The following is a 12,876-nucleotide window of genomic DNA, read 5'->3' as shown; positions in this document are numbered from 1 at the left end:
GTGTGTGTGTGTGTATGTGTTGTCTGGTCTGCAGAGAGTGTGTGTGTTGTCTGGTCTGCAGTGAGTGTGACGTGTGTGTGTGTTGTCAGGTCTGCAGTGAGTGTGACTTGTATGTGTGTGTGTGTGTTGTCAGGTCTGCAGTGAGTGTGACGTGTGTGTGTGTGTGTGTGTGTGTGTGTGTGTGTGTTGTCTGGTCTGCAGAGAGTGTTTGTGTGTTGTCAGGTCTGCAGTGTGTGTGTGTGTGTGTGTGTGTGTGTGTGTGTGTGTGTGTGTGTGTGTGTGTGTGTGTTGTCTGGTCTGCAGTGAGTGTAACATGTATGTGTGTGTGTGTGTGCGTGTGTGTGTGTGTGTGTTGTCTGGTCTGCAGTGTGTGTGTGTTGTCAGGTCTGCAGAGGGTGTGTGTGTGTTGTCAGGTCTGCAGTGAGTGTGACGTGTGTGTGTGTGTGTGTGCAGTGCTGGAGCTGCAGTGGATGAGGAGCAGAAGTTACTGCAGCAGCTGCAGGAGATCACGCGTGTGATGCAGGAGGGCCGGCTCGTGGACTCAATCCCAGCAAACACTGCAGAGTCCTGCGGCCAGCAGTGGGACGGTCAGACCAATTACACTTCCTTTACCGTCGCTAGCACCCATTTCTCATTACTTGGTTCACTTTTCATAACGCATATAAATATATATTTAAATAAATAGTTTTATTAATAAAGTTTGGGAGGAACACGTTCAATTTGCCTATCCAACCAGTAGAAGAGGAGGTGATCTCCTCCTGGGGCCAGAGCGAAAGATTGGTTTTTGGTGCTCACTTCTGGCCCGAGATCCTCCTCTCCCGTTACTGTCATTGCTGACATCACTGACTCCGCCTCACTCCATTTTTTCTGGAGGTTGAGGTGATATATTTGACGTGCCCCGTTCCTATACGATCTAACCACCTCATTGATAATTGAAATCTCCAACTCACCGTGTCCGTGTGACCTCGAACGGTCCTTGTCACTTGGCGAGCAATTTTGAGCTAGACGTGGGCCGTGTAAAGTACAGTAAAGTACTTTATCTCCCAGTGTAAATTCTCGTAGTCTGGTTCCCCTGTCATACAACCGGATCTGTGTGTTCTGGGCCTGTAGCAAATTCTCCATTGAAAGCCGACCCAAATATTCTAATTACTGGTTCCAGCCCTTTATCCCAATTTTTGGTGTCTTCGTGAACGAACTTCCGAGTCATGGTTTTTAAAGTGCAATTAAATCGTTCGACTAAGCCGTCTGTTTGTTGGTGATAGACACTGGTTCGAATTGATTTAATGGCCAATAATTCATACAGTTCGCGAATCGTACGTAACATAGGTCATAGGTCAAGGTGCCTTGGTCAGTGAGAATGTCCTTCGGGATTCCCACTCAGGAGATTTAACGAAACAGTGCGTCCGCCACGCTTTTTGCAGAAATGCTGCAGAGCACCACTGCTTCAGGGTATCGTGTTACATTTACATTTAGTAATTTAGCAGACGCCTTTATCCAAAGCGACTTACAACTGAGGACTACAGCAAGCGAGTCATCGTGAAGAGGCAAAAATAACACGAAGTGCTCAACATACAAAGTTCTGGCATTGCTCAGAGTAGCATAAGCCAAAACAAGGGAGGGTAAAGGAGAGGGGTTTTTATTTTATTTTTATTTTTTTATTTTTTATGTCAAGTGCTCACGGAAGAGATGAGTTTTCAGTTGTCTTTTGAATGTGGTCAGGGATTCTGCATTCCGGACGAGGGTAGGGAGATCATTCCACCAGCAAGGAACCGTGAATGAGAATGTTCTGGAGAGTGATTTTGTGGCTCTCTGTGATGGACCACGAGTCGTCGCTCATTGACCGATCGCAGGCTTCTGGTAGGGATGTAGACTCGTAGGAGCGAGTGAAAGTAGGAGGAGCTGAGCCTGTGGTCGATCTGTAAGCGAGCGTCAATGCCTTGAACTTGATGCGAGCAGCGAGTGGTAGCCAGTGCAGAGAGATGAACAGAGGAGTGACGTGGGCCCTTTTGGGCTCGTTGAAGACAAGACGGGCTGCAGCATTCTGGATCATTTGTAGAGGTTTAGTTGCACATGATGGAAGACCGGCCAGAAGAGCATTGCAGTAATCAAGCCTAGAGATAACCAAGGCCTGGGCGAGAAGTTGTGTTGCATGCTCAGTTAGGAAGGGCCTGATCTTCCTGATGTTGTGCAGTGCAAACCTGCATGATCGAGCTGTCTTTGTGATGTGGTCTGTGAAGGTCAGATGCTCATCAAATGTTACTCCAAGGTTTCTGACCGACCTTGATGGGGTGATTAAAGTTGACATAATCCACCAGGACTAATGCAAATCGATGCCCTCGTGCGGATCGTTCTAATGGCCCGGTGATACCGATACCAATTCTCTCGAAGGGGACCTGCATGAGAGGAAGAGGGTGCAAAGGCGCTTTTCGAGCGGCCGGTGGGTTTACCAACTGACATTCACGACAAGACCGCCTTGCTGCCGCTGAATGTGGTACTCCCCCCTGACCGCCTTGCTGCCGCTGAATGTGGTACTCCCCCCTGACCGCCTTGCTGTCGCTGAATGTGGTACTCCCCCCCCCCCCCCCTGACCGCCTTGCTGCAGCTGAACGCGGTACTCCCCCCTGGCCACCTTGCTGTCGCTGAATGTGGTACTCCCCCCTGACCGCCTTGCTGCCGCTGAACGCGGTACTCCCCCCTGACCGCCTTGCTGCCACTGAATGTGGTACTCCCTTCTGACCGCCTTGCTGCCGCTGAACGCGGTACTCCCCCCTGACGGCCTTGCTGTCACTGAATGTGGTACTCCCTCCTGACCGCCGTGCTGCCGCTGAACGCGGTACTCCCCCCTGACGGCCTTGCTGCCGCTGAACGTGGTACTCCCCCCTGACCGCCGTGCTGCCGCTGAACGCGGTACTCCCCCCTGGCCACCTTGCTGCCACTGAATGTGGTACTCCCTTCTGACCGCCTTGTGGTACTCCCCCCTGACCGCCTTGCTGCCGCTGAATGTGGTACTCCCCCCTGACCGCCTTGCTGCCGCTGAATGTGGTACTCCCCCCTGACCACCTTGCTGCCGCTGAATGTGGTACTCCCCCCTGACCACCTTGCTGCCGCTGAATGTGGTACTCCCCCCTGACCACCTTGCTGCCGCTGAATGTGGTACTCCCCCCTGACCACCTTGCTGCCGCTGAATGTGGTACTCCCCCCTGACCACCTTGCTGCCGCTGAATGTGGTACTCCCCCCTGACCGCCTTGCTGCCGCTGAACGCGGTACTCCCCCCTGACGGCCTTGCTGTCGCTGAATGTGGTACTCCCCCCTGACCGCCATGCTCCCACTGAATGTGGTACTCCCTTCTGACCGCCTTGCTGCCGCTGAACGCGGTACTCCCCCCTGACGGCCTTGCTGTCGCTGAATGTGGTACTCCCCCCTGACCGCCGTGCTGCCGCTGAACGCGGTACTCCCCCCTGGCCACCTTGCTGCCACTGAATGTGGTACTTCCTTCTGACCGCCTTGCTGCCGCTGAATGTGGTACTCCCCCCTGAACGCCATGCTCCCACTGAATGTGGTACTCCCTTCTGACCGCCTTGCTGCCGCTGAACGCGGTACTCCCCCCTGACGTCCTTGCTGTCGCTGAATGTGGTACTCCCCCCTGAACGCCATGCTCCCACTGAATGTGGTACTCCCTTCTGACCGCCTTGCTGCCGCTGAACGCGGTACTCCCCCCTGACGGCCTTGCTGTCGCTGAATGTGGTACTCCCCCCTGACCGCCGTGCTGCCGCTGAACGCGGTACTCCCCCCTGGCCACCTTGCTGCCACTGAATGTGGTACTCCCTTCTGACCGCCTTGTGGTACTCCCCCCTGACCGCCTTGCTGCCGCTGAATGTGGTACTCCCCCCTGACCGCCTTGCTGCCGCTGAATGTGGTACTCCCTTCTGACCGCCTTGCTGCCACTGAATGTGGTACTCCCTTCTGACCGCCTTGCTGCCACTGAATGTGGTACTCCCTTCTGACCGCCTTGCTGCCGCTGAATGTGGTACTCCCCCCTGACCGCCTTGCTGCCGCTGAATGTGGTACTCCCCCCTGAACGCCTTGCTGCCACTGAATGTGGTACTCCCTTCTGACCGCCTTGCTGCCACTGAATGTGGTACTCCCTTCTGACCGCCTTGCTGCCACTGAATGTGGTACTCCCTTCTGACCGCCTTGCTGCCGCTGAATGTGGTACTCCCTTCTGACCGCCTTGCTGCCGCTGAATGTGGTACTCCCCCCTGACCGCCTTGCTGCCACTGAATGTGGTACTCCCTTCTGACCGCCTTGCTGCCGCTGAATTTGGTACTCCCTCCTGACCGCCTTGCTGTCGCTGAATGTGGTACTCCCCCCTGACCGCCTTGCTGCCACTGAATGTGGTACTCCCTTCTGACCGCCTTGCTGCCACTGAATGTGGTACTCCCTTCTGACCGCCTTGCTGCCGCTGAATGTGGTACTCCCTTCTGACCGCCTTGCTGCCACTGAATATGGTACTCCCTTCTGACCGCCTTGCTGCCGCTGAATGTGGTACTCCCTTCTGACCGCCTTGCTGCCACTGAATGTGGTACTCCCCCCTGACCGCCATGCTCCCACTGAATGTGGTACTCCCTTCTGACCGCCTTGCTGCCACTGAATGTGGTACTCCCTTCTGACCGCCTTGCTGCCACTGAATGTGGTACTCCCCCCTGACCGCCTTGCTGCCGCTGAACGCTGAACTGCAGGCTGAATCAAGACCCCGCCTCCTTTGCAGAGCAGTTAAACAACTTCTTCAGCAGGTTTGACAAAGGAAGTACACCAGCCAGTTGGAATCCACCTAGCCCCAGTCTATCTCACCAGACTATCATCATTGATGAAAAACTAGTGGCGTCTATTTTAAGGCAAGTGAACCCACACAAAGCCCCTGGCCCTGACAGACTCAGAGGCAGAGTGCTTAAAGATTGCTCCACTCAACTAAGTGGGGTCTTCACCAAGCTCTTTCAGGGCCTCCTGGATTCTAGCTGTGTTCCTTATCAGTGGAAAGAGTCAACCATTATCCCAATACCTAAAAAGACACATGCCAAAGACCCCAAGGATTTTAGGCCAGTTGCCCTGACATCACTGCTCTGTAAATGTATGGAAAGAGTGGTAGGTAGCCACCTTTCCAGCGCTGTGACCGGAAGACTGGACCCACTCCAGTTTGCTTATAAAGCCAAACGTGGAGTGGAGGATGCAACTCTAACTCTCTTGGACACTGTGACCAGACAGCTGGACTCATTACACACCCACACAAGGATTTTATTTATGGACTTCTCATCTGCTTTTAATACGGTACACACACATACACTCTTGCAACATCTAGTTGAACTTCAGGTCCACCCAATACTGATTTTATGGATTAAGAACTTTTTACAGGACAGACCTCAACAGGTGCGTGTGAACGGTTTTAATTCTAGGAAACAGCTTTTAAACACCGGGCTACCTCAAGGATGTGTCTTATCTCCTGCTCTTGTTTCTGTGTACACAAACAATATTTCATGCAACAAACATGGAATGATTCTTCTAAAATATGCGGATGATATGGCCTTAGTTGCCCACTTGTCTGATACGAAGGCGCTGTCTGACTACCATCAGACAGTCAACAATCTAGTCACAACTTTCCAAAACATTTATTTAGACCTCAATATCGCTAAAACAAAGGAGCTGTGCTGTCAGAGCAGGGAAACTAAAAATACACAAGATATGTTTGAACCCCTCAGCATTAATGGTCAGCCAGTCGAACAAGTTAATGTTTTTAAATACCTGGGGACAGAAATTGATACATCCATGTCCTTCTCACAACACTCAGATAGCGTATATAAGAAAGCACAGCAGCGCTTACACCTGCTGAGGAAACTCAGAGATTTTAATGTGAGTAAGGACATTTTAACTAGAGTTTATCAGTCACTCATCGAATCCTTACTGACTTTTAACATTTCAGGCTGGTACAATGCCCTTACCATCAAGCATAAAAGTAAACTGGCACGAATAATAAATCAGGCCAGCAAGATAATAGGCTCCCCGCAAACCCCACTAACAGAACTTCACACACGGTCAGTGTTAAGGATAGCCACGGTAATCACACAAGACCCTACACACCCACTTAATCAATCATTTCAGTTATTGCCATCAGGTCGACGCTATAGTGTCCCACTTGCAAGGAAAAACGTATACAAAAAATCATTTGTCCCCACGGCCATTGTTACACTGAACAGCCATCTATAGAACAAATCATGTTTTTGCAATTTGCACATTTATGTTTTTAGAGCAAGTCTGAGTATTGTTTAATTGTTTTTGTATATGTCTTAAATGTTTTAATGTAATGAGACTGTTTTGTCAAAGACAAATTTCTGTCACTTGTGACAGACAATAAAGTTTTTCTATTCTATTCTATTCTACTCCCCCCTGGCCACCTTGCTGCCACTGAATGTGGTACTCCCTTCTGACCGCCTTGTGGTACTCCCCCCTGAGCGCCTTGCTGCCACTGAATGTGGTACTCCCCCCTGACCGCCTTGCTGCCACTGAATGTGGTACTCCCCCCTGACCGCCTTGCTGCCACTGAATGTGGTACTCCCTTCTGACCGCCTTGCTGCCACTGAATGTGGTACTCCCTTCTGACCGCCTTGCTGCCACTGAATGTGGTACTCCCCCCTGACCGCCTTGCTGCCACTGAATGTGGTACTCCCCCCTGACCGCCTTGCTGCCACTGAATGTGGTACTCCCCCCTGACCGCCTTGCTGCCGCTGAACGTGGTACTCCCCCCTGACCGCCTTGCTGCCACTGAATGTGGTACTCCCCCCTGACCGCCTTGCTGCCGCTGAATGTGGTACTCCCCCCTGACCGCCTTGCTGCCACTGAATGTGGTACTCCCTTCTGACCGCCTTGCTGCCGCTGAATGTGGTACTCCCTCCTGACCGCCTTGCTGCCGCTGAATGTGGTACTCCCTTCTGACCGCCTTGCTGCCACTGAATGTGGTACTCCCCCCTGAGCGCCTTGCTGCCACTGAATGTGGTACTCCCTTCTGACCGCCTTGCTGCCACTGAATGTGGTACTCCCCCCTGACCGCCTTGCTGCCACTGAATGTGGTACTCCCTTCTGACCGCCTTGCTGCCACTGAATGTGGTACTCCCTTCTGACCGCCTTGCTGCCACTGAATTTGGTACTCGCTTCTAAACGCCTTGCTGCCGCTGAATGTGGTACTCCCCCCCCTGACCGCCTTGCTGCCACTGAATGTGGTACTCCCCCCTGACCGCCTTGCTGCCGCTGAATGTGGTACTCCCCCCTGACCGCCTTGCTGCCGCTGAATGTGGTACTCCCCCCCTAACCGCCTTGCTGCCACTGAATGTGGTACTCCCCCCTGACCGCCTTGCTGCCGCTGAATGTGGTACTCCCCCCTGACCGCCTTGCTGCCACTGAATGTGGTACTCCCTTCTGACCGCCTTGCTGCCGCTGAATGTGGTACTCCCTCCTGACCGCCTTGCTGCCGCTGAATGTGGTACTCCCTTCTGACCGCCTTGCTGCCGCTGAATGTGGTACTCCCTCCTGACCACCTTGTGGTACTCCCCCCCCCCCCCCTGACCGCCTTGCTGCCACTGAATGTGGTACTCCCCCCTGACCGCCTTGCTGCCACTGAATGTGGTACTCCCTTCTGACCGCCTTGCTGCCGCTGAATGTGGTACTCCCTTCTGACCGCCTTGCTGCCGCTGAATGTGGTACTCCCTCCTGACCGCCTTGCTGCCACTGAATGTGGTACTCCCCCCTGACCGCCTTGCTGCCACTGAATGTGGTACTCCCCCCTGACCGCCTTGCTGCCGCTGAACGTGGTACTCCCCCCTGACCGCCTTGCTGCCACTGAATGTGGTACTCCCTTCTGACCACCTTGCTGCCACTGAATGTGGTACTCCCTTCTGACCACCTTGCTGCCACTGAATGTGGTACTCCCTTCTGACCGCCTTGCTGCAACTGAATGTGGTACTCCCCCCTGACCACCTTGCTGCCACTGAATGTGGTACTCCCTTCTGACCACCTTGCTGCCACTGAATGTGGTACTCCCTTCTGACCGCCTTGCTGCCACTGAATGTGGTACTCCCTTCTGACCACCTTGCTGCAACTGAATGTGGTACTCCCCCCTGACCGCCTTGCTGCCACTGAATGTGGTACTCCCTTCTGACCGCCTTGCTGCAACTGAATGTGGTACTCCCTTCTGACCACCTTGCTGCCACTGAATGTGGTACTCCCTTCTGACCGCCTTGCTGCCACTGAATGTGGTACTCCCTTCTGACCACCTTGCTGCAACTGAATGTGGTACTCCCCCCTGACCGCCTTGCTGCCACTGAATGTGGTACTCCCTTCTGACCACCTTGCTGCAACTGAATGTGGTACTCCCCCCTGACCGCCTTGCTGCCGCTGAATGTGGTACTCCCTTCTGACCGCCTTGCTGCCACTGAATGTGGTACTCCCCCCTGACCGCCTTGCTGCCACTGAATGTGGTACTCCCTTCTGACCGCCTTGCTGCCGCTGAATGTGGTACTCCCTTCTGACCGCCTTGCTGCCACTGAATGTGGTACTCCCCCCTGACCGCCTTGCTGCCACTGAATGTGGTACTCCCCCCTGACCGCCTTGCTGCCGCTGAATGTGGTACTCCCTTCTGACCGCCTTGCTGCCACTGAATGTGGTACTCCCTTCTGACCGCCTTGCTGCCGCTGAATGTGGTACTCCCTTCTGACCGCCTTGCTGCCACTGAATGTGGTACTCCCTTCTGACCGCCTTGCTGCCGCTGAATGTGGTACTCCCCCCTGACCGCCTTGCTGCCGCTGAATGTGGTACTCCCCCCTGAACGCGTGGTTATTTTTTGTTTTTTAACCTTTATTTAACCAGGAAGTCCCTTGAGACAGAATCTCTTTTACAAAGGAAGACCTGGCCAAGACGGCACACCAGTTACAATATAAATACAAATACAACATAATCAATACATCCAAACAAGCATCAAATAAAAAGGAACAGGTCACATATGACAGTTACATTTTTGAGTTTTATGGCATTTTAACATGGTCTTAAATTCTCTTAATGGGACTAAATCATTTAGATGTAGCAAGTTTTGCAAATTATTCCAAGACCATGGCGCAAATTAAAAGAAGGCTTTCTTCCCCAGCTCAGTAAAAACCCTTGGAACCTGGTAAGAGAGCCACCTGGTGGAACGGAGATGAAAACTGTTGGAATTCTTCTTAAGAAGATCACATAAATATGCCGGCAGTTTACCCAACATGGCCTTGTATAGAAAAATATACAAATGAAATTGTCTACGTAGACTTAGTGACGTCCAACCAATCAGTTCATACAACGTACAATGATGAGTACGGGAACCAGAGTTAGTTAGAAAGCGCAGAACACTGTGATACACAGAATCTAAAAAGTGAAGAGTACTAGAGGCAGCATGCATGTAAACAACATCACCATAGTCCAAAACACTTAAAAAAGTAGTCTGCACAAGTTTTTTTCTATCTAACAAATTGAAACAAGCCTTATTCCTAAAAAAAAAAACCAGTCTTAGTTTCAGTTTTTTTACAAGCTTTTCCACATGAACTTTAAAAGAAAGTTTGTTGTCCAGCCAAAAACCTAAATACTTGTATGAGGAAACATTTTCAATTAAGTCCCCATTTAGTGTGTTAATAATTATATTATCTGGGGATTGGGAACGAGCCCTTGAAAACGTCATAAATTTGGTTTTCTTAGTATTTAGCACTAACTTAAGGCCATGTAGTGAGACTTGAAGGTGTTGAAAGGCTAATTGAAGGTAATTTATGGCTTGGTTCAATGAAGGGGCAACTGAGTATATCACAGTATCATCTGCATAAAGATGCAGTTTAGCAGTTTGCACATCCTTTCCAATATTATTTATAAATATAGAAAATAAAATAGGGGCTAAGATCGAGCCTTGTGGAACACCCTTGGAAATCTCTAAAAAGTCTGATTTAAGACCATCTATAGAAACACATTGCGTTCGTTCTGTAAGATAATTCTTGAACCAATTGATAGCTGTGTTTCCTATTCCAATGTGAATTAATCTATTTAGCAATAGTTCATGATCAACAGAGTCAAATGCCTTGGATAAATCCACAAATAAGGCAGCGCAATGTTGCTTTTTTTCCAAGGCATTTATAATGTAATTTAATAGCAACAAAGTTGTTGTAACACTGCTGTGTCCAGCTCTAAAACCTGACTGTACATCAGTTAAAATGTTATGCTCTGCCAAATATTCTTTTAATTGACAGTTTACTTGAGCTTCCAAAATTTTTGCAAGAATATAAAGTTTGGAAATTGGCCTATAATTATGAAGATCTGAAGGGTCGCCACCCTTTAGCAAAGGAAGCACATAGGCTGCTTTCCATAATTTGGGAATTAAATTTGTCTGCAGACTACAATTAAAAAAATATATGCTATAGGATTGGCTATAATTTCAGCTGCAACCTTCAATAAGAAAGGTTCTAGGTTGTCTGGTCCTATTGATTTTTTTGGGTCAATAGCTTTAAGAGCAATACAGACATCCTTTTTTAAAATGGGTCTAAATACAAAAGTTTCCGGTAGTGCTTCAGTGCTGGAGTCAGAGCAATGATCATTTGATTTGGACTCATTCAAAGTACAGCCAACTGATACAAAGTGATTATTAAAATGTCCAATTATATCAATTTTGTTTTTAATTTCAACTGAATTTACAAAAATATGTTGTGGAAGACCTGAAAAAGAATTGGAACCAGACAGATACTTAATTTGCTTCCAGAATTTAGAGGGGTTTTTAAGATTATCAGACATATTTTTTAGATAGTAATCTGATTTTGCTTTTCTGGTCATGCTTATACATTTATTTATTTAAGTTCTGAAAGCAGTCCAGTCAACAGTAGAATTTGTGGCTTGAGGTTTGCCCCATGCAACATTTCTTTCTCTGATCATAAAACTTAACTCTTCAGTAAACCATGGGTTATTCCTCCCGCTAATCCTACATTTCTTTACAGGAGCATGCTTATTACAAATAGCTGAAAAGGCATTATGAAAATATTCCCAAGCATGTTCCACATCAGGTATCAGATAGATAGTCTCCAAATTGCAGTTGTACAGATCTTGAATAAAAGCCTGTTCATTAAAACGTTTAAAACACCTTTTAAAAACATAGCGAGATTTATGTTTGGGTAGTTTTGTGTCTCTTATACAAGCAATCGCACAGTGATCACTGACATCATTGCAAAAAACAGCTATCCAGTTATACTGGAAAATCATCTGCAGTCTTTACTGGCGCTGTTGTCAAGTCATCTTCATTTATATAGCGCTTTTAACAATGTGGATTGTTTCAAAGCAGCTTTTAGTGATAAACGTGTAATGTAGCCTGTTGTTTTCTCAGATCTACCCGACGACAGTCGTAATGAGCATTTCTGCTGTGTTCATTCACCTGACCTGAGCACAAACACACAGACGAGAGAGAGCGGTGATCCTGATGAACACGAGACAACCGATGCCAACAGCCAATCACAGCCTGAGACCGACGCTCCGGCAGGAAGTGACATCACGCCCGGCCCAGAGTCAGAGCACAGCGCCGTCAGACGGAGGAAACAGTGTTACTGAAGCTCTCCACATCACTATTGATGATCAGTCCCCTCTGTATCATACAGATCTTCATAATATGCAAACGGAACAACATTTATTGACCCGTTGCATTTAGCATGTTTATGTGTGAAACATTTCACGGACCTCAAATATTATTATATACTCTATATTTACATGTAATTCCCTGAAGAAAACGACCCATAATGTACACCTGAAGGCAATAAAAGGGCTTTCACTGTAAACTCAATTATGACTCCATTTTGTTTAGTTGAGTTTATGTGCTTCACATTTCATCACTTGTTTAATCAATTGTGTAACTAATACTTTTAGTATTTATTGATATTTTCTTGTCATACTTGCATGATTGCATGAATGTGTATCATATTCTGCTATGATAATGTGTTAATAAAAGTCCCATCTGATGTTAGTTTCTGTGGTTCATCATCATCATCATTAGAGGAAGGGTTCATCATCAGTGATAAACACGTATACATGATGAATGTGGACTGACCTATAGGCAACATTAAAACTGTAATTATCATTATCTGATAACTGACAGACTGAGCTCTGGCATGACGCACACATCCCGAGTCTTTGAGTGGACGATCCCGTGATCTTGAATGGGAATAAGCTCCTCTTGCAGCTTCTCTGATGATGAGGTGGGCGGGGCTATAACCTGTCACTCACATGAGATCAGCCAATAGCAAACCACAACCATCCAATCAACTCCCCAAAGACACAATCAAGCCCCGCCCACATTTCTACTTGTTCTTGAAGCGTTCCACTTTTTATTATTATAGATTATAGAGGAGCTCAGCTTCTCTCTTTCATGACGCCTTGAGTAGTGTTGCTGTGTGATCATGAGAAGCTCCAGTTCTTCTCTATCAGTGTCAGTGTTTCTGAACTCCTGAAACGCCTCCATTGTAGTCTTCAGTTTCTTCCGGGAACGAACACGTCACAATATTCCTCCTCATAATAATTCATACGCAGAATAAAGGGGCGGGGCCTAGTTGAGTTAGTTAGTAGTGTGTTAAACTACTGGCGGTTAAGGTAAGGGGCGGGACATTTCCCAAACACACTGGAAGCGCTCGACTAATCACAACACACTACTCCAGCCGACCAATCAGAGCACAGTGTGCTTTTCAGAAGGAGGGGCTTCATAGAGACAGGAAGTGAACAGAGCGTTACTGACAGACTGGGAAGAGAGGAGCCGCAACAATGGAGAATATGAGGAGAATAATCAACAT

The 12,876-nt window shown here is 48.7% G+C and overlaps 1 protein-coding gene across 1 annotated transcript in view; it reads left to right on the top strand.

Moving 5' to 3' along the window:
- ric3b (RIC3 acetylcholine receptor chaperone b) overlaps positions 1–12,226 on the top strand; it is a 25,879-nt gene extending 13,653 nt beyond the window's left edge. Inside the window, exons 5-6 of the mRNA XM_079603339.1 lie at positions 454–587; positions 11,427–12,226. Coding sequence (XP_079459465.1) covers positions 454–587; positions 11,427–11,647 — 355 coding nt within the window. The 3' untranslated portion in view covers positions 11,648–12,226. The remainder of the gene's footprint in view (positions 1–453; positions 588–11,426) is intronic.
- The last annotated feature ends 650 nt before the right edge of the window (positions 12,227–12,876 follow it).

Source organism: Phoxinus phoxinus (assembly GCF_949152265.1).
Source record: "Phoxinus phoxinus genome assembly, chromosome: 25".
NCBI classification, from domain to species: domain Eukaryota; kingdom Metazoa; phylum Chordata; class Actinopteri; order Cypriniformes; family Leuciscidae; genus Phoxinus; species Phoxinus phoxinus.
This window is presented reverse-complemented; position numbering and strand designations above follow the sequence as displayed.